Raw genomic sequence first — 21,804 nt, 5'->3', positions numbered from 1 at the left:
CAAACACACGGCGCCATCGTTTGTCTGCGACACCGCTCAGCCGTGGGACTGAAACTGATAAAAACAAAGCCTTTAGGAGGATCACTCCATCCTCTCCAAGACCCATTTCACTTCTGAGGACCCCAATTTTCTCATTCAGTGACAAGCCGGAGCTCTTAGTAACAATACTATCTTATCAGCCAAAGATCCAGCAGTCCACAGAGGACAAAAAAAAGGCTTTTTTGCTCTTTCATCATGATTTGTGTGAATAATGTCCGGATCCCAGCATGTAAATCAACTGACTCCGACCCAAAGAGGCTTTCCAGGTCCTGACTGCAGTTTGAAATACATGACGTAAAATGAGACATTTACATAAATTTTCAATGTCATACAAGAGCAGTCACACAGGACAGCTTAATGAGAAGATCAGAGAAATGAACCCAAGGCTGTAGATGGAGGAGAAATGAGGCATTAAAACGATAGGACGTCTCGTGGGCACAGGGGGGGAAAAGAGCGCTCTCTTTCAGCTCTGCGAGTAGCACAAGGACACTCTGCTTTAATCCTAAAAATCACCCTCCATATCCTTCTCATCTGCTGCCATTTTCCCCGCGTGGGTCCACTCAAACAGGCCTGCCGAGTTGAAAAAGCAGCCAGCTTGCATTAAAAGTTTAAAGAATTCCTTTGGAGCAAGTTCTTGATTGTTAGAGAACTCTACCTGTGTGTTATATGGGAATGAGTTTAAAGTGCATGCTAATCATCATTAGCCTGACTTTAATTGAAAGGATTTTTACAGTCATCTTAGGTAACAAAACAGGACAGATGTAGCTTTTTATACAGCTTCATGTGGCCAGACAAAGCTGCTAAATGTTTAAATATTCTGCCTGAGATTCTAAGTTTGTTAAAGTCTCGGCACCATTGGTTCCTGCTGAAAGATATACAATAGACCCCCTGGAGGGTGGGACTGCACTCAAAACTGTCTATTGTAATGGTTAAAACACCAAGTTTGCCCTATTACTCATTAATATGCAGAGTTAAAATCGTATTAGCTCTACTAAATATGCTAACATATCAATGGTTTCCCTTGTGGAGTACAGCCAATGAGCACAAAGGAAAATAAATGGGGCTTCTTGATTGGCTGCATTGCAAACGCTAGCCAGTAGCTTGTCAAGTAGCATAGTGTGTATTTATCTCAGCTTCCCAAGCTTTGAATATTTAAGATATTCTATGAAAACATCTGTTAATATGCACATTTTCCACAAATAATTTAGAGTTCTGTTTAAAAAGAATTTACTGAGCCATGAATAGGCAAGAGGTCCACTGTTCAGCTCCATTATTTGGGCAAAATTTCAACCAAAAATATGGTGTAGGTTTTCAAAACAGCATACTCTGATGTGCAAACCATTTTTAAAAATGTTAAAAAATGTGTATGTGTGCATTAAAAAACAACAGATAATACCGTTAACAGCAAAACATTTTTCCCATATTCTGCCAGTGGAGCTAATTTTTTTTCATCAATATTAAGGAATTATTGGCTTAAAACAAGCTGGTATATCTTACTGAAAACTTCCTTATAAGTTAGTTTCATCTCATTTCAAGTATAGTAAGATATTTGCACTAGAAGCTAGACATAAAATACTTGGTAGGATGTAGAGTTTTTGTATCATGATATTTTTCAGCTGCATTGTCCAGCCCTACATGACATTAATATATTTCACAATTAATTACAGCATGTAGAGAAGCAGGATATTAGGAAAGATGTAGTAGCTTTCCACCCAAACTGAGGAGCTATGGAGCATATGTGTAGAATTTGGTCTTTTTCTGTCATGCCAATGCAAACACTCATGAATAGTAAACATGTTGGCCATGTGTCGCATTTAGAAGATTGAACACAGACCGGATAACCGACTTGTCGGTTGCCATGACCTGAATGTGACAGAATGGTATTGCCATGCAGCTCGTATGGCGAGCCAGTAAATTAATGCTGCGCAGCCTAGGACTACCAGGACTGAGGGCTTGCTTTGGCTGACTTATGCAAATGCAACCTGAGCTGAAACCTCGAAAATGAACAAGAGGCTTGAATGGGAACTTGTAACCATTAAAGTAATGTCATCCGGGACGCTCACAGAGGAGCACATCCCACCTGCCTGAATAAAGATAAAAGGAGAAGATGGTCAATAAATATTTCATAAGCTTCATTATTGCATATTTATAGTGAGTCTGCCACTCAGTAAATTACCTAAGTCTATGCTGGAGAAAGAGTCTCTGGCCCACAAAGTCGCGCTGCGTAGCAGAGAGAACGGCTGAGTCATCTAATTTAACTGTCCTGTCAACTTAAGTCCTCACAGTCGTTACTCTCCGAGGACTGACTGCACCGGTTTAATGTAGTTAGCTGCAAAGTTTGTCTTAGAAAGCGTCGGGACACAATTTAAAGTGAGGAAGCTCATATCTGACAGAGAGCCGGGGTTTTTTATTTATTTGGAGTGCCTCTATCAGCTCATCCAGCATGATGGGAAGGAAATAAGTAAAAAAGGTGCAACCAGTTTAAAAGCAAACAATGTGGTGAATTACAGACTGTTATTTGAAAATAACATGCTGTTAAAGGGGAAGAGTGCCGACCGAAAGGCTGCTTTGATATTCCAGGTAAATCAGGTTGAAAAAGAAGTGAAACACTGTGAAAGGTGAATGTCACTTTTATCACAGTTAATTAAATCAAATTAATCAAATTGTGTTTCCATGGATTCAATCCTCAACTATTTTTAACCCATACCAAATTATTTTGATCCATCCATCCATCCATCCATCCATCCATCCATCCATCCATCCATCCATCCATCCATCCATCCATCCATCCATCCATNCATCCATCCATCCATCCATCCATCCATCCATCCATCCATCCATCCATCCATCCATCCATCCATCCATCCATCCATCCATCCATCCATCCATCCATTTATTTCCCTACAGAGGGATTCAAAAATTGTGGTTCAGGTCAGAAGAACTCAGAGGAAAGACATATCTCTCCTAGTGTATAAGTTAATTTTTTTTTAATTCAGTTTTTAACATATTTGTTAAAACCGACCCTATATTGTGGCAGTTTGTTATGAGACAGGTAATCTGTTGTGGTGAACAATCTGTAGCATAGCAGAGAGCAAGGGAGAGAGTGTGAGCAGTCTGTACAGGAGCATAATTGACAGCAGTAAGACCCTCCTCCTAGCTCTGATTGGTTGTTTCTGACAGAACTGTGTATTTCTACAGTTAGCACTTTGAGTACTGGAAAAAAGTAAAGCAGCTCAATCTTTTTACATATTACATGTCTTAAGTCATTCTGTCACGACAAAGAGACAGTTTTAACAAATATGCAGAAAACATACTTTTTATAAAACTTACACACTCCAGTTTAAATTTATTTCCATTTTGTCGCACTGCAACGGCAAACCTTTGAAGTTACTTCATTAAGACTTTATGTAAAAAAAAAATGAAATATGAGACATAAACTTGCATTCAGCCTCCTTCCAAAGTCAGAGCATTCCTGCAGGATTCCTTTTGAGATGTCTAACAAGTTTTCTTGGCTAATTAACTAGAATTCAGTGATATTAGAAAAGAATTATATCACATAAAATAGCATATTTCCTTGCAGTGTTCACCAAGGGTTCTCATTTCCAGTTGTCTGATCTGGTAAATAAGAAACAGAAAAAGAAAGGGTTTAGTCTGTGGCACCCTGGAGATGGAGCCACATCATCCCTGTCAAAAACTACTCAGGTCTTTCTTTCTTCATAAGCAGCTTTTTCACTCTTCACTTAACTTGTTCCATTATATGCTCCACTGTTTTTCCATCAAGGACCACATGCAGGGTCAGTAAACTTGGGTTGACATAAAAAATTGATGATGCAGATGTCAGGTTTAGTTTAGCTAGATATCTGTTAGTAAGCCAGGGTAAGTTGAACCTCCTCCCTGACACAGGACCCACTTACAGTCCTGAAGTGGTTGGTATGTTGCACGTTTTTGATGTGTCCTGCTCCAACACAGCCCATTCAAATGAGAGAGTAACCCTCACCATTCAATAAAATTCTGCAGAAGTTTGATTATGACTCATTCGATTCAGGTTTGTTGAACTATGAAAACATCAAAAACATGAAGGACACCAGCCTTGATGCATAGAATTGGACATTCCTGAGTGAAAACATTTGGCAACCTGTTCATTTCAACGCTTTAAAAAGAGCACTGCTGGTGACACACCATGTACTTTGACAACGTTTCCTTTGGGATGTTTTTTTTTTTTTTTTTTACATCACAGATGGAGTCCCCATTTTTTGACTTTCCACTTCTCTTCATATTCAAAAAGAGCTGAAAGTCAAATGAGCTTGAAATATGAATAATTCTGACAAGCGAGCAGCTTGTGATGCTGGCTGCCTGGAAATAAGCCGGATGTGAAGCCTGTGGATTTTAAGATTGGATGAATAATGAATGGCAAAACAGGCGAGAGAGGCGAGTACTGCAGCCATCCTCCACTGAAGCTGTGGAAGAAAGTGAATAAAAGGGCAAAACAGAAAACCTCACAATTGACTTGACTCATTTGAAGAATCAGAGTGGAACGTAAGGGGCCTCTTTGGCAATTTCTCCCAACCTAGAGCCACTAATTTAAGGCACTTAAGTATGGTCTAGGTAAGGCTTGTATAATGGAGGAAATTACAGCTTCTAACATGCTCTGTTTGCAGTTCCAGGACATCAAACTGCTCTGAGCATAAAGAACAAACCTGGAGAGCTTAATAGAGGCAATTTCCTGTTCCAATTTAGACGCTTCTTGAAGTGAACTCTCTGAACTTAAACTTCACTTAAAGGTTTTAAACTTCAACCACTGAAATCATGTTATATTTCTGTTTCCTTGGAGATTAAATGGCGTCACACATTTTTAAAACCGAAGCTGTTTTCAAAAATTCAAAATAACAGTCAACAGATATGTTTTAGGAAGAACTCTAGAACTTTAACCTGATTTTGTTTTGTATGAGCTCCATAAGAGCATTTAACAAAGATTTGACCTAAACCGTTCAGCTGACACTTCCAACTGCTTAATTATCACATTGGATTAAACTGTGAAACCTGTTCGTCGCTTCAAAGGGCAAAAGTCGCAAATGTATTTCCAATATGAAACTAAACTTTTTCCCAACAGTAAAAGAAAGCATTAGCAAACACCCAAGGCTAAAGTTTCTGATGGTCACACTAACTTGTTTTCAATGTAGTAACAGTATTAGTTCAGCAGCTTAACCTTAGGATTTGCTGAAAACAACTGAATAAAATATGTCAGTTTGGGACAAATATCAAAACTCCTTGGTTGGAGCTCTACTGTATTTTTTTCTAAATGAAAGTAATTTCAAAACTTCCTGCTGGAATTACCACTTTCCTCAGATTTAATTACAGGTCATTGTTCTCTGAACGAACCAATGATCCATGGAGTTATTCTTGGAAGCAGTGCAGCTTTCTGCTCTCTCCTAGCTTCAACAGTCTGCTGTGAAACCCGCCTGCACACTCACATCTATGTACAACATGAACACGATTTCTTAGTGTTTACAACATGCATTAGTGAGTTATGGAAGGAAAAACCTTTTGAAGTTGCTGTGATAAACAACTAATTGTAAGAAAAAAAGAAAAAAAATGTTCTTCATTTCCTGGTCAAGTATCTGAGCTATAAGGACAAAACTTTGTTTGAGATCAGGCCCACGAACAGAAGAGCCATTAACACAAACAGGCTGAACAGCAGATTCAATCATCTGCATGGAGTCGTACAGACCTCAACGACGCGCTCTTCTCTCATTGTCTCATGTCTCATCATCTTCTCCCCTTGTCTTGTTTCTTCCAGCTGATTGCAAATGAAATCAAATTAGCAGCAGTCTTATTCTAACCTAATTTTATAAGCAATTTAATTTGAAGAGGCCCAAATTTGCAGCATGTAGGCTTCCTTCGTTTTTACAAGCATCCTTAATCAGTCACACGCCCTTAGCAAGGCAGGGGAAGATTTTTCTCTCCCAAAACTTTCCCCTGACTTGCACGCTCCGCGCCAATCCTTTTTAGCCCAATCGATTCATTCGGTTTACCTCAATGACACTGAAGCCCGTCGGAAATATTCCTCCCCTAAAATCTTCCTTCCCCTTCTCTCTAAACGCCTGCTCAGGCTCGCTATGATGAATGATCGCCCGCACCAATCAATTCTGTTTAGATATGCTCGCTTCTGGAGAGGACAAAAAAAACGAAGACGGATGGATTTTTAGAGTTATTCAACACAGAGGCCCAAGGTTATTGTTATTTGGGATGCCGGCCAACCTGATATTTTCACAGGTAGGGCAGACTGAGTAACTGTATTACTGGAGATTAACCTCTGGGAAAAATACCACTGGATACAGAAAAGGCCCAGCGCAAGGAGAGCTCGATAAAGTGCCTGCAACCTTATTCGCTTCTATTTATTTAGTCTCCCTGTACAACAAAAGTAATCTCAGAGCACTTTACAGGGAAGATGAGTTCAATACAGCACCAAATAAATACAGTTTATGTCAATCTAATTATAATTCTGCCAAATCTAATTACAATGGCTGATAAAACATTTTTTCCCCTGCATTACCACTTTATTCTTGGCCCAGGATAAACATTTGATCATTCTTGACGGTTGTTAGAAATAAAGTTCAGCTAATTTTGTTCCTTAGTTGTTTATTCAATCAAAATTATTACAAATTATATTTTCTTAAAAGTGGATTAAATGTGACAAATAGCAGAGATGGAATTCTCCACAACAGACTTAGATAAAGTAACATATTACTGCAATCAGTCCCTTTTTGTTCATAGTTTCTCTGTTGCATCTCCAGTTCAATCTATTGCTAATGAAATATATCTCTAGTCCCTTGTTTTTCTTTGTGAATTGTCCCATGGGTGAACGGTTTTCATCTTTTTCTGAGGTGTTGGATCCAAGCGCAGACAAGATAGTGTTAACCTTATGTTGTTAATGAGTTTACTGAAGAAAAAGACTTAAGCTGGGGACAAACTACACTTTTTGCTCCACAATTTCAGACCATATTCCCAATCAGGGAAAGTTTGTATCAATTTGGAGTATCCGTGGTCTGTCAGCACAAAGACCTGTTGGTGTGAGAAGAAATGAAAACTGGAATTTTGAGGGACTGCAACCTGAGTCGCAGTCAAACAATTTTTGAGTCAAATCTGGAGCCAGTCACTGACCTGACCTCACATTTGCCGACAACTAACAAAAAATAGAGGCTGGGAGCTGACTTTTTAAAAATCTGTATATAACATTAAAGAGAAAACAGTAAAAAAGAAATATTAAGGTAAATGGACTTTAATAAATAGACATTTCTAAATGACATATTTTCACATATTTATCTTACATTCAGTTTTTTTATTTACACTATCTTTAACACAAAAAACTAAATTACAATACATACTCAGGAGGGTGAAAAAGGAAATAAGCATTTATAGGTTCAAATAAAATTTTCCGCTGAGCTCTCTGATTTTGTCAATTTTAACAAAGGCTAGTGGTTAATAACGTGCTCTAAACCACTGCATACATACATAAAGCCATGTCTTTGTAGTGTTTAAAATAAATATGTCTGTTCAACCCTGTCAAATGCTTTTTTTTTGCATCAAAAGACAATAAAATCACTGGATGTTGCAGAGATGTGGTTCCACGGATTATTTCAAATCATCTTCTCATAAAATTTGCAGCATGGAGAGCTTTTACAAACATTTCTTGGTCAAAATGAACCAACGCAGGAGCCACTTTCTCTAGTAGCATAGCTGGTATTTTAGCAAATATTATATATTCAGCAAACTAAGAGGCCTAAGTTAGCAGTCTGTTAGTGTCAGTTTTCAAGGGTTGATATCCTGCATGTTTTTGTCATTTCAGATCAATCAGATGATGGTTGATCAGCAGAACCTCTGCAGACTTTGACACACTGAGGATATTTGGACCATTTCAGTGAGCTGTTTTGGAGCAGAGACATATCTACACCAGCCCTTGAGGATGGGAGCTAAACACCCAGGACGTAGTCCTTCCGTCTGTGATGACTATGAAAGCTGTGTCGTTCGTCCCGAGCTTTACAGGAAAACTGAAGCTCTGGCACAGGAGACTTGGAAAAAACAACTGACTGGAATCTGATAGCACTGGAGCACAGAGAAGCTAACACAGAGGATACTTGACAGTTAAAAATAGGGGAATCTGGCGAGGATACTGACAAGCTTATAACTACTTGGAGAATTGATGAGTGGCATGAGAACCAGGTGTGACTAATAAGGAGAAAAATAGAACCAGACCAGGGACACTGAGGGAAGGTGACTAATAAGCACAGAAGAAGCTGAACAAATACACAAACCCATCAACTCAGGAAAACGACTAACATCATTCCACTAATAAATACAAAGGAATATCAAAATACTCCTCTAAACTTACCTTACCTTTCCTGAAGGGAGTCATACCCCATAAATATTCTGCTTTGTTTTGTTTATTTTCTTTCACGTTTTCCCCACAAAACATGTTTTTAATCATTACTATGAAGCCAACGTTAATTTTACTTGATGTACAAAATCCCTCTGATTGTGTTAATTAGATCTTGAAAACGTGCAACCAATAGGATAGTTTAGGGTAGAGGTTCCCAAACTGTGGGGCGCGGCCCCTAGGGGGAGCGCCGGAAGCCGTCTGGATGAAATAAAAAAACTAAAAAAACATGAACACTGTATGCGCTCGGTTTTTACCTTAGAATGGCCAACTCTCTGTTATTCCTCTGTCAATTTGATACAGTAGGGGCTTCCACACTTTCCATATCTGTGTCCTCTGTCACTTTTATCAGCAGTTAAAACTGTTTAATATGTTGTTAATATGTGGTAACCTGTTTTCCGAGCCGCCTTTAAACGCAACATGAGCGCTACGACGCTCGCGCTGGGTTTACACCTGTGTGGCAGTGAAGGAGACCTGCTGCTGCTGCTGCTGCTGCTGCTGCTGCGCAGGTTTGTGTTAGAATCATGGCAGCAAACCAGCAAAACGCAAAGAACTTTTCAGTTTTTCCCCCAAACTAACAGACTGTTGAGCAAAGCTGTTGGATGCAGGTAAAGTTAGCTAAAAGATGACTAGCTAGCTAATATCAATACATCACAAGTAGCTTGTAGGCTACTGGTGTTGTTCTCTATGTTCAGCTACGATTCATTTTGCCCCCCAAAAAAGTTGATTCCCCCCCTTGTTTGTCTGGAGCCGGGGTTGAGTAAAACAAGGAATCTCTAAGAATCCACCCCCAGCCCCCTTCGCTCACACACATTGTTCATCCAGCCATGGTGGGGCAGGAAAAGTTTGGGAACCACTGGTTTAGTGTATTTTTAAGCCCCAGGCATAAGACGTGTTTTTCACACTATTTTTTGGACATTTCAACTTTATTGCATGTAAAGTTGAAAGTTAAAACCTGCATGTCATTTCCTAATTTCCTAATCTTATATTTCTTATAAAATTTCAAATGTATTGCTTTATGAATTTTTCTTACTGGTAAATGCATCTCTCATTTTGTAATGTTTCAATATTTAAAATTGAAGAACTCAAATGCACCACCCAGGATTTGAACAGTAGTTGATACTTTAACCGACTACTGAACTGAAATGTGACTCACAAACGTCTCAGACTGTTAGAGCGCCGCAGATCACATGAAATTGTGCTATCCAACAGCGCCATCATGTGGTTTCTGTATACTACTGCACATCCAATCAACCCTTATCACTATTGCTATTGGTTTAAAAATATTTAGCATCATTATTACTGTGAAGATAAGTGAATAACACATGAAATTCATACAAAGAATCAATCATTATCCCTCAGTCAGGATATCTACTTCTGTATCCTGACTCCTGACTGATCTCCAGCCATCAAGATCTCATTAATGGCATCAATGGAGTAAATCACAAGTTATTTGGCTTCTAATTTTGCACCTCCCTCGGAGAACTGATCAGCTTATCAGCGGGGTTAAGATCGGAAGAGTTTTCTAAGGTCCAGTAAAGTTTTAATCTTTGAGTCACTTTCACTTCATCCTGGTGGCACGCTGCTCTAAAATGCAAGAAAATTCACAAGGTCATCAATAAGCCTTTGCTAGATTTTGGAAAGCATCTTCTTTTGCAGGACATCTTTGTTACTTTGCCACATTATGTATTGGACATTCTAAAGCCTTTGTTTGTAGCAGATAACTTCTAAGCTTGAAGTTTTTAATTATGAATCAAACTCTTCTTTCATTTACTTACCAGACCCTTGGAAGCCGTTATGATTCAAATTGATAACAGCTGCATGGTTTTCCTTCCATGTAACCACAGCTAACACAGAATAAATAGGAGTTTTAAGTATATCTGCCTCACTTTTACAGTAATCAGTCTGTAAAAGTGTATTTGTTCCAACTGCTGCCATCTGGCTACAGATACAGGAGCATTAAAGCAAAGACAAACAGACTGAAGAACAGTTTATACCCGATAGCCATAAGGGCATTAAATACCTTGTAGTACTATTTTAACCTATTTCGTTAAAATCCATGTAACTTACTGCATGGTTCTGTAATGACATTAAAGATTGTTATTGTTAAATTAGACTGATTTCAGCTTCTTTCACACCCAGCTCTTCTCCATCAACGTGAAGCAGAAAAAGGAAAAAGCAAACCAGTTTCAGAACGACTCAAACCTTTTTAGCTCAATCCCAGTTCACAGATTGATCACATTGCTTTGCTTAATTTTTATATCCTTCAGAGACGCAAAGAAGAAGCGACAGGACTGAGTTTGATCAACATGATCACTTTTATACATTTTACAAATCTTTGTTTTTGACTTCTGTTGAGATAAACATGCAGGGATAGCATTCAAATGAGTAATTAATTTGCCTTTCACACATCACCATGTGCATACAAAAAAACCTCGTTAGAAAATTAAAGTCTTCTCATATAATCAGAATTTAATTTGCAGATCAAATATGACATTTTCCATGGTAAATATCCCATACTACTGTGTATCTTCCTTTTACATTTAAACGTTTGCCACTTTATTTAAAATCCTCATTTCAAGCTCTGCAATTAAATGTTTTTCAGGCAAACAAAGACCTGTGTAAACATACATGTGTGATATCAGTCAAGTTCTTCAAAACCAATTACCTATGAGTGATGTGACAACAATGGAAGTGGAGAGATAATGATTTTACCAGGCAATATTTCCTCAGTGAAGGCCGACCTGCCTGTCAAAGGGAACAAAGAAGAAAACAAAGAAATAAAGGAACCTTGAATGAGTGACATGATCTAAAATTGCAGAAACATAAAACAAAAATTGGAAATCTGATGGTGAGTTAAAGAATATCTGAAAGCAAAGGAAAAAGCCTAAAGTTAATTTTTGCTTATGTTTGAGAACTTGAGCTGCAGGAGGAAGAAAGAGGTTAAAATAAACCGTAAATTGCTACATTCAAGATAAAGACAAAAACCTAACTTATCTGGCTGTAAAAATGTTCTTTGCTGGAATTCCCACTCAGTTCATGCACTGCTCTCATCATCCTCAATGTCAACCTTTGCTTTATGCAGAGACACATTGAAGTTTTCACCGATCCAATCATTCCTTTGTCTTCCACTCGACAGCATTGCCTCACAGACATTTTCCTCTTCGATTTGGTCAGGGCACGGCGGGCCTAAAGCCTGCCTGTTCCTGGATGCTGATGCAGGCATCTTTCCAGGATCATTCTCTGGGTTCATGTTCTCCTCTGAAAACGATCTGCAGTTCAGAATGAGCGGCGGAAGAGGAATACTGCGTGCCAACTCCTCGATGTGACGGGCGAACTCCATGGTCTTAAACTGCGTGACCTTGGCGAACTCCACCGTCTTTGCCGAGGTGACTATGGGAATGCTTTTGGCAATGTCAAATGCCTTCTGCAGCTTCTCGGTGCCCTCAGTGCGGAAGAACTCGTTGATGGTCTTCTCTGTCTCTTTGAGGTGGCTGCTGACCATGCACAAGCGTGCCACGTTGAGGATCATCGTGATGGCGAAAGCCACCAAGCACACAATGACAAAGTACAGCCCCAGGCCACTGTTGGTGTACGCCACACGCAGAATGACCGTATAGTTTCTGGTGAGGCCGATGCCTGTTGAGACTACGCAGGTGTAGCGGCCGCGGTCCTCAAAGGACACCACACTGATGTTTAGGGCACCCTTCTCCTGGATCTGCCACTTCCCGCCTAAAATTAGAAAAGACAATTAAGCACCTGCAATCTGTACAGAGTTTTTGCACAATTTGCCATCTCAAATTTAAGACTTTTTAAGACCATTATTAATGGAATTTAGGAGCTGTATTTCCACATGAATATTCAAACTTCGTCTGGAGAGCTTTGGTACCTGGCACCAGTGATCTGTAAGTTCTGTTAGTTGCAAGGTGGGGCCTCCATAGATGACTTTTTTTTTGTACATCTGAACCCAAAGATTATCATTTGGATTGAGATGTGGGGGAATTTGGAAACCAAATCTACAAGTGAATCCCATTGTTGTGCTCCACATGAATAAATGAACAAATCTTCCCTTTTTGCTCCTTTGTCTTTCTCATTTTGGAGTGGCTAAAAGAAATGAGTCTTTACATTGTGCCATGATATTATGAGAGGGAAATGAGTAGCCATGAACTGTTACTTAGACGGTTCTTGACAATTTAAAGGGTAAATTATCAAATAAAAACTGCTCATAATAAAATCCTGTTACCTTCTTCTCCAAGAAGAAGTCCTTTAGAGTTGTACCACCGGACGTCCTCTTGAACATCAGTCGCGTTGCACTCGATTAGCATGCTGGACCCTTCCTTTGCCAAGATGTACCTGCTAGAGGCGACTGGGGCCAGCTCTGTGAAGGACCCTGCTTCCGAGTCATTGTGAGAACCATTTGCTCTCCAGCAACCAATCAGCAGGAGGAGCGCGTGTGACAGGCAGTGCTTCTTAGATAACATGTTGAGTGAAGTTTCAGGCTGACATCACATCTAGACCAGAAAATCCTGCAAAACAGGTAGAGTTGGTGGCTGTGACACAACAGCACACGGCTACTGACCCATTTCTCATTTTTCAGTATCTTTTTTTGTTCATAAAATTTTAACATTACAATCTCTAGGTATCATAGCATTATGTTGAATTTAAACTAAAACCAAATATGCACAGTTTTAGTCTTTACAGGATGACTGAGATGTACCTGATTCCTTTTTTTCTTATCCTCTTCATTAAATACATTACAGTACATAATATTCTGATGAATACGGCGATTTTTAACATTCATATTTTATTTAATCTAACTTGAATGTTGTACTATATATATTTATTAAAAGATATTTACATTTTGAGCAATGTTTCTAATTCAAGTATAATGACATTAATTATTATATTGTCTCTAGGAAGATATTGGTTTTCTATTACATTTACACTAATTACTTGTAACTAAAGGATATTAAACTGACCCTTTATGAAAATATTAGCACATTGAATACCTCAGAAAAGTTTGTTGATGACAGATGGCAATATGTCAGAAAATTAAAAGAGGTTTAAACTCACAAAACTATGTAAAATCTTTTTAAAGACATATTTAAAAATTATATATGAATAAATCTTGTTTTTTACAGTTCATGAAACAGACACCCTGCGGGGAAAAAAAGGTCACTATTCCTCAGATTAGATTAGCACTGATTCGACTCAGACTATGAAGGGATTTCAAACAGTGATTATGCCATGTATGCCAACTCACCTGCTGCTAAGTCACAACACCCGGAGTCTTCAACAGATTTAAGCTTGTTTAAGACCAAAAGACAGAAACTTAAATCATAGATATATCCCTTCCAGTGCTGAAATCGAGCACATACTGTACGCTCCAACAACTTCCTGGAACAGGTGCTTAAGTGGGCGTGGCCTAATAATTACCTGTGAAACCCTTTAGAACGGAACAAAAGATAGAAAATAAATAAATAAAATAAAATTTTTACTGTTTAAAAAATGCACATTGTGATATATTATTTGGTTAAGTGAAAATATTTGATTGGAGTTTATTAATAGCACATTGTTGGATTTTTGTATTTTTATTTTACAATTAATAACTTGATAGATTATTTACTATAGAGAAAAGAGGAAAAAAGCAGATAAACAGGTTTTCCCCCGACAAACTCGTTTTCATGATTTTACTTCGAAATATTCAACATTTTACTTCCGTTTCCTTTTATACATCAAGTTTTCCAAACAGGACACAACACAACGTAACAGAACATCTTTCAAAATAAAGCAGTGATGAGCAATACTGCAATAAAATGATCTAACCTCAATGAGCTGGAGCTTTGTTGTCCGTGAAGATGAAATTCTCCCTGTGCTGTTCATGCAGGTTAATGATGTTATTCCACCAGTATGGGTTTGCCACAAAGTGTAGGGCAGCTCTGTATTGACACACCTGTCCACACCTAACACCACCAAACCCAAATGCCTTGATGGTTGTAACACATGATGGCACAAAGGCCACATATGCTTCTATTAACATTATCTATTTTCTTTTCGTTAATAATATGGACTAAATTTGTCTGAAACAAAGGTGAAGAAATAATATAGCAAAATCATGAGGAAAAACTGCGTTTATAGATCTGTCGCGTCAATTTATACATATTTGATTGTTCGTTTTTCAGGCCTGCTTTTATTATGAAGACATCAGACGGAAGTCCCTCCTCCTGCAGCAGCTGACAGACCTAACCTTTGAAAACAAAATGTGACGTGGCTAATCTTTCTGGACAACAACAAGAAACTTGAATTATTTCTGTAATCTGGAAAATTAACATAAATTTAAGGCCTGGATTAGGAATTACAAGCTCTAATTAAAACGGAAAATTCTTCTAATTATTTCTGGGAAGGAAACAACAAGCAGATTGGAGGTAAACGTTAACTGCTAGCATCAAGACTGAGATCAGAAAAGGTTCGTTTGTTGTAAAAACTCTCTGATTTGTCTTATTTCTGGTTGGTTTCATGACTCTTGTTAAATTGGCTGAGGACAACGTTAATGTTTAGTTCAATTGACTGTTTTAGCAGAAACCTTCTACGTTATAAATCTTTTAAAACATCAAAAGCAATAACAGATTTGAAACACATTAACACCCAGTGCTAATTGTAAGAGTCTGTGGGGAAACCAGAAGTTCAAGTCCATAATATCCTAAAGCAAGAATATCAAAAAATGCTGGTGTCCGGCAACTTTTAGTCTGGTCTCTGGTCCTACACAGCTGGATCATATAAATGAAAGATACATGTGCACGACGCGTAACTGTGGCAACAAAGTATGGTTTATACAACTGGAAGCAACTAAGTAGCATCTCGAAAGCTCTAATAATACCTGTAGATCAGGACCAAAGAGCTGAAAGAGAAGGAGGAAGTTTAAAGTTCAAACAATCTGTTCCATCTCCAACGTCTTTGTCTGTGCCTTATGGCTGTCTAACCATAAGACCAGGAAAAAAGATTTAAAGAGGGCAAACGCAAATTATTCAGACTAACAGTCCTTCCCATTCCCAGCAAGTCATTGTGTCATCTCTGCTGCTCAGAAATTGAGCTGTTAGCATGTCATAACTGTCATGAGACTGTCATACAGCAACAACCTTCAGTCAAAGGCGTCTTTAGTTTTGTTTTTAGACTGACTGAATAATGTTCATAGCCCTAAAGGGCACATTAAAAAAAATCCTTCATACTTAATGCTGTCTGTTATTTTCTGCAGACATGTTGTGCTGAGATGTCTGAGAAGATGTCAGACAGCGAAGGACGTCATCCAGAAGGCGATGGGACAGGGGGAGCGCCTGGGATCCAAGACCCCTCTCCAGCTGAAACACCAGGCAGCTCCTCAGCGTCTACACCAGACAGCTCTACTGATGTAGCCCCAACGAGGAAAGCCAGGAGGAGACCAGAGACCAAACCTGCAGAGGAAACCGAGCCAACACCAAAAGCAGAGGAGGAACAGCAGCCGGCAAAGGTAGCTCTTAATCATGCCACCATATTTGTGACTATTTTATTTAGTCACAAATAAAATAAGTCTCCAATTGTTTCATTGTAGAATTATTATTAATGGTGATTAAACATAGTACTGATTTCTTCTTTTTTATTAAATAGCCTATTATATTAGCTGTGAATTGGGCTAATATAATAGGTGGCCAAATATGTTATTGGCAAGCCAAGTTTGAATGCATGTAATGGCATACCACATAGTTGCATCCAATAAATCTATTGCATCTTTTAAGAGGTTTAATAAAGTCAAAATGTTTCACAGAAGCTAAGTTCAAGTTTTAACCACATAATAGGACTAAACTAATTGTAAAATTTTGTGGTTATTTGAATTGCCAAATAATTATTTATTGTTGCATCAATTTGAAGTCTTCGTGTTTCATATTTTATTTTCCTCCGTTTTCTCTCACAGACGCCAAGTGAATCAACTGTCTCTCAAGGTGGATGGGGATACTGGGGTAGCTGGGGTAAATCCATCCTGTCCACAGCAACAGCTACTGTCGCCACTGTGGGTGAGTCTCCAGAACACCAAGCTGTCTCTTTTAAGACCAGTCTGGATTTTTTGCTGTTGTTTTTCTTTGGCTGCTCTCTTTCAAAATTTACAGTTTTGCAAATTGCAACAGTTACTGAAGAAAATGTCTGTGATAACTGTTTACTAGAAATAATTTTATAAAATGCTTTCTTGTCAACATGATGTCCTGCAATTTTAGGTAAGCCGCTGTACCCTCCTTAAAAAGAGAAATTGAAAGTGAGGCTACGAAGAGGAAAAGAAGTCTGGAAAAACTTGCCAACTTCGTTAAGTTCTGTTAGTTTGGTTTAGTCTTCAATCTGTGATCCCGGACGAGCCCCCAATTTTCCTAACCCTGAGCTAATTAGCAATAAAAGGAAAGGGGAGAATGCATGTTAAAACTAACTATATATTTTCTAGGTATAAGCCTAGAAAGTTTTTGATAATTGTTTTGTCAAACTTATGAGACAAAAGCGACTTTTTAAGACTTTGACTAAAAATAGCAGAAATATAAAAAAAAAAGCCTATGAATAGTAAAAAGGAGAACAACTTAGTATGTCTTTACTTAAAATATATATATGTATATTGTCTCTCATCTGTGGTATAGTTGCCAAATTTGATGACCAAGTAAGAGCCAGATAATTTTTAGATATGACCAAATATATGAAATGTTTGCAATGAGAAAGGTTCTAGTTTATTTTTTTCTATGGTTAGGAATGGAGACAGCAACTCCATTCCTTACCATGTCCGTTCCTATGTCCACAGTCCACACCCTGTTTGTGTTTACTCTTCATCACTTGTTATTTTCTGCTTGTCCAGGCCAGGGGCTCACTCAAGTCATCGAAAAGGCAGAAACATCTCTAGGAATTCCCAGTCCAACTGAACTGTCAGCTAAGGTGGAGGAAGAGGAAAAACAGCAGGGTGAGATGTATTTATCAGTTGAAGAGAAGATGGAATAAATCAAAACATTTTACGTTTACCATCAAATTTTGGATTCTTCTCCTGCAGGCGAAGGCAGCAGCGAGACAGAAAAATCTGCAACTGATGGATCCTCACCAGTAGGAAGTGCGATGGGAATGTTCTCGTCTCTGACCAGCGTTGTTCAGACCACAGTGAGAAGATGTTTTACTGCATATGTTGCTGGTCACTTTTTATCCAGCAAAAGGATCTCAAATAAAGTAAACATCTCCATAGGGGAAGACTGTGATCACGGGAGGTCTGGACGCTCTGGAGTTCATTGGGAAGAAGACGATGGATGTGATAGCTGAAGGAGATCCTGGCTTTAAGAAGACCAAAGGACTGATGAACAGGAATGCCTCTCTGTCTCAGGTGGGTAAAGTCTAAATGAGTTGATAGGGGAAGTAAAATCCTATTTATTTCTTCTTCTGCTTCTTTGTCAGGTTTTGCGGGAGGCGAAAGAGCGAGAGGAGCTGCAGACAGCAGAGAAAGAGTCATCAGACACAGAGAAGAAGGTGGTGGCGCACTACGGGATGCTCTTTGATGAATTCCAGGGTTTGTCGCACCTTGAAGCCCTGGAGATCCTGTCCAGAGAGAGCGAATCTAAGGTACAGCTTCCCTAATTTCTTTTTATAAAAAAAAAAAGGTTGTATAGAAATTAAACATATTATGCAAGAGATTTTACTTTTATGTCCAATTTGATCAAGTCTTGAAATTGTATTATTACTAAAAGTTTTAAAAGGAAATCATCCTGTGGCAGATGCACATTACGCACTCCTCTTACTGGATCTCAGTTTTAAGAATTCTTTAGTTGATTATCAAAACTTCAACTCAGATGTTGAACTTTACTCAACTGAAAGTTTACAAAACAACCAAGTAAATTTAGCGCTTTAGAATTTCTCTGGAAATGTAATTTAAGGGAAGCTAGACGTTTTCAAAGTTATCAAAAATGTTTAGGTGCTTACACCAAAAATGATATTTGTTATGAGCAGAAGAGTGTCCAACACTGGCAACGACCTCAGAGAAGCTAATGTTTCTGCTCATCAAATTACGAAGGGTAGGACCAAGGTGCCCTCGGGTTTTATTCTTAGTTCTGTGTGTTTCACTTAGGTGAAGTCTGTGCTGACCACTCTGTCTGGAGACGAGCTGATCCAGCTCAGAGAGGAGCTGGACCAAATCAAGGAATCTTTCTCCATGGTGGAGTTTGATGATGAGGAGGTTGACGACAAGAAAGGTAAGACTTAGTTTTTTTGGGGGGGGTTAGCATGTCTGCACCAGCATGAAAGTCACCAGGATGAAACTGGGTTTGTTCATCTGATCCCAGACGAAGATGGCACAGAGTTTGAGAAGGATTTAACGTCAGCCGTTGATGGTCTCAGTGTTTCTGCCACAGCTGACAAACTCATTAAGGTATGACTTTATTATGTCTGTGACCGATTCCTTCTGGATTTTATGGCGTTAGATTCAGGGTTCTGAAGTAACTAGCTACTTAGAATAATTATGCTATGACAGATCTAAATGTGCTGGAGGATTAATGTGCATTGTTAAATATCAAGAGCTGTCAAGATGTGGTCGACATCCAAACAATTAGTGTCCAAACTGCTAACAGCCACAGTCATAAAGGGTAATATTTAGTCTAATTTAATGAAAGCAATCCAAATGTAACAAATGTAAATACATCATGCTACCATTACATTTGGAATGGAATAACTTTTCAACTCAGCTGTCAGATTAGAGGATTCCAGTCTGTCAGTTGCTCCATTTCTGATGTCCAATGATTGTCCTTTAAATGTTAGTGGTAACGACATTCTATTTGTAATCTAACAGGCCTGTCAGAACGCCCGCAGCACGATCAGCGACATGAGCAGACCACAGGAAGACGGCGAAGTGACTGAGAGGACGCACTCTGCAGAGGTGAGTCCATCGTCAGTTTGTGAAGTCACAAAGTTGAGTGACTTCACTAAAGTTGTAAAGAGGAAAACAGAACTATAGTTTTAGAGTATGGTGCGCTTGAAATTTGTAATTCCTAGAAAGTATAAACAGATTTTGGAAAATTCTTTAGGATGTACATGCTACGGCCATCCGGAGTCTCGCAGAGCTGACTGCTCGCTCCATTGAGCTTTTCCACAAACTGGCCGAGATGATCCTGTTCTCCAAAGGCAGCACAGACGCCAACGTCTTGTCACAGTAATGCCACGTTACGTTTTCTAGTTTCCACACGCACAGACATGGTGAGGGAAGCCAATTGCATTAAATCTGTCTGTTTTCAGACTAACTGTCGTCCTGTGTAAAGAAATCTCTCTGCTTTCCAAGAAGTTCACCTCCTGCCTGACCACAGCAGGGGTAAGTGAACTGATGCTTTGTCAAAGTATTCATGTTTCATTTTAATTTTTCACTCAGAGCCGCAGCAGTTAATATTTTTAGTCTGAATAAATAAAAAAGTTTTTAGGTAATAGTCAGAGTTCTGATAGCTGTGTTTTTTACAGTTTAAAGAGAAGGGAGATGTCCTGAACCCGCTGATTACAGGAGTCTTTCTCGAGGTTTGTGCTCATTTTATGTTTTATAACTTTACAATAAGCTTTAACCAATAATGTTTAATTGAATCAAGAACAGAAATCGAATTAAAGCAACTTGCATCTAAGGTTAGGCATTTATTGTATCATGTATTGTGATAAATTTCTTGTGATAAAATTTGGATTTATTGTGATGATAAATTACAATTAATGATGTGTTAAAAAAAACAACTAAAACTGTCTGTATTGTCAGCATTGTTATTTTTACTATCTTTCTCCATTGTTTTTATTTTTATAAGAATATCAATAAATATCAATAAATTTGAAAATATGAATAAACACAGTCACGGTGTGCAGTTTAGTGATACAGTTTAAAGAGAAGGGTCACATAATTACACCTTATTATGTGACCGGTGTCCTAAAGAGGCATTTTACACATGTAAATGTTTTTTAAGAGCAGCATTTGTGTTTGTGTGGCAAAAAGGTTGACTTGAAAGATTCCATAGGGATTAGCACCACAAAGCATGAGACGGTGGTCTTTTACTGGAAAGGTGTGAGTCGGTCCACACTTTTGAGTTATTTAAATAAGAGATGGAAGGTGGGAAAGAACTGCTGCCATCTTGTAAATTGCTTTGTTTTGCAGTCCAGCAGGATTGTGTTCTTGGTCCATCATTCCATTTATAATTTTGTGCACTACATTTCATGTTAAAATTTTTTTTAACTCTATGACATTTACAAAATTAAATAAATTTTCCTCTTACTCAGGCTTCCAACAGTGCATCTTATATCCAGGATGCCTTCCAGCTCCTCATGCCGATTCTGGAGATTTCCCACATCCAGAGGAGATCTGGACGGGCGGAGCAGTGACTTCTGACCTCTGCTGCTTCTGTAACTGACAGCATCAGAAGACGGACACAAAGCCTCAACACTTTTATAAACAGCTCTCTGTCGCACAGTGTTATTTTTTTGTTGTTTTACATGTTCTGTACAGTAAATTGACTTACTGAGGTCCTGACCCGGAATATTTGTATCTGCCAACTCTGATCTGAGAAAACGAAAAGAAAATATAAACGTGAAGCGGCAACATCCTTGTGCTTTCTACTTTAACAGCTAATGGATCAAAACGGTCTCAAAGATCTCTTTATTTTCAAAAATATCACGTGGAAATAGATCAGAAGTGTTATCCTGCTTCAGTCTCATCTAAATAAAAAGGTAAATGGAATGACAATTGATTCTTTTCCTTTACTGAACAGATATATTGTCAATATGGAATAAATGAAGTGAGAGATAATCCCAACATACATTAAAGCCCAAAATTATTCAAACCCCTGACAGATTCAAATTTTCAATGATTTTCTTTCAACTTAGATATTTGCTCCTAATAGGAAATGAGACTGTTATGTCAGAAAACAATATAAAACAACATAATGGCATTATCGGTTTAAAGTACAGTCCAGTAGAAATCATTAACGTAAATACATGAAGAAGATGAATTTCCAAAACATTTGATCTAGGCTTTGCAGTTTAAAAGGGAAATTATACTAAAATACTAAATAAATATTGGTGCATTTCTGAATTTGAAGATGTTAAATGTAAAACAGAAACAATGTTTTACACTGTATGTAAATTTTGATTTCAATTGTATATGAAGGAAACATGCAGGTTTAAAAATATTAAAACATCTTCATCCAAACAACCCTGTTTCTCACTAAAAAAGTTAAATGCAGGAGCAGTATGTGTTTTATAGTTTTATTTGTAATGTTAACATTTTTTTTTAAAAGAACAAACATATCAGTAGCAACTGGGAAAAATGAGAAATT

General features: G+C 38.3%; 2 protein-coding genes across 3 annotated transcripts; one reads left to right on the top strand and one right to left on the bottom strand.

Annotated features, from left to right (window-relative positions):
- Positions 1-10,767: 10,767 nt before the first annotated feature.
- On the bottom strand, positions 10,768-13,892 carry LOC103476251 (microfibril associated protein 3). The gene is made up of 3 exons (XM_008428457.1): positions 13,737-13,892; positions 12,717-12,999; positions 10,768-12,205 (listed from the first exon to the last, which is right to left on the bottom strand). Exons 2-3 carry the CDS (start codon positions 12,952-12,954, stop codon positions 11,511-11,513), a joined length of 933 nt encoding a protein of 310 aa, XP_008426679.1. The 5' UTR covers positions 12,955-12,999; positions 13,737-13,892; the 3' UTR covers positions 10,768-11,510.
- A 798-nt stretch (positions 13,893-14,690) lies between these two features.
- On the top strand, positions 14,691-21,212 carry fam114a2 (family with sequence similarity 114 member A2). Of its 2 annotated transcripts, none has more exons than XM_008428456.2 (14): positions 14,691-14,898; positions 15,726-15,977; positions 16,419-16,518; positions 17,334-17,435; positions 17,523-17,626; positions 17,709-17,843; positions 17,915-18,079; positions 18,582-18,705; positions 18,796-18,881; positions 19,299-19,385; positions 19,534-19,658; positions 19,742-19,814; positions 19,958-20,011; positions 20,750-21,212. In XM_008428456.2, the coding sequence occupies exons 2-14, from the start codon at positions 15,741-15,743 to the stop codon at positions 20,849-20,851; spliced, it is 1,494 nt and encodes a 497-aa protein (XP_008426678.1). In that variant the 5' UTR covers positions 14,691-14,898; positions 15,726-15,740; the 3' UTR covers positions 20,852-21,212. The 2 variants fall into 2 exon arrangements, with proteins under 2 accessions (XP_008426678.1, XP_008426677.1); XM_008428455.2 differs by having other exon boundaries at positions 14,691-14,939.
- Positions 21,213-21,804: the final 592 nt, after the last annotated feature.

The sequence above is a fragment of the Poecilia reticulata genome, linkage group LG14, assembly GCF_000633615.1.
Source record: "Poecilia reticulata strain Guanapo linkage group LG14, Guppy_female_1.0+MT, whole genome shotgun sequence".
NCBI lineage: Eukaryota > Metazoa > Chordata > Actinopteri > Cyprinodontiformes > Poeciliidae > Poecilia > Poecilia reticulata.
This window is presented reverse-complemented; position numbering and strand designations above follow the sequence as displayed.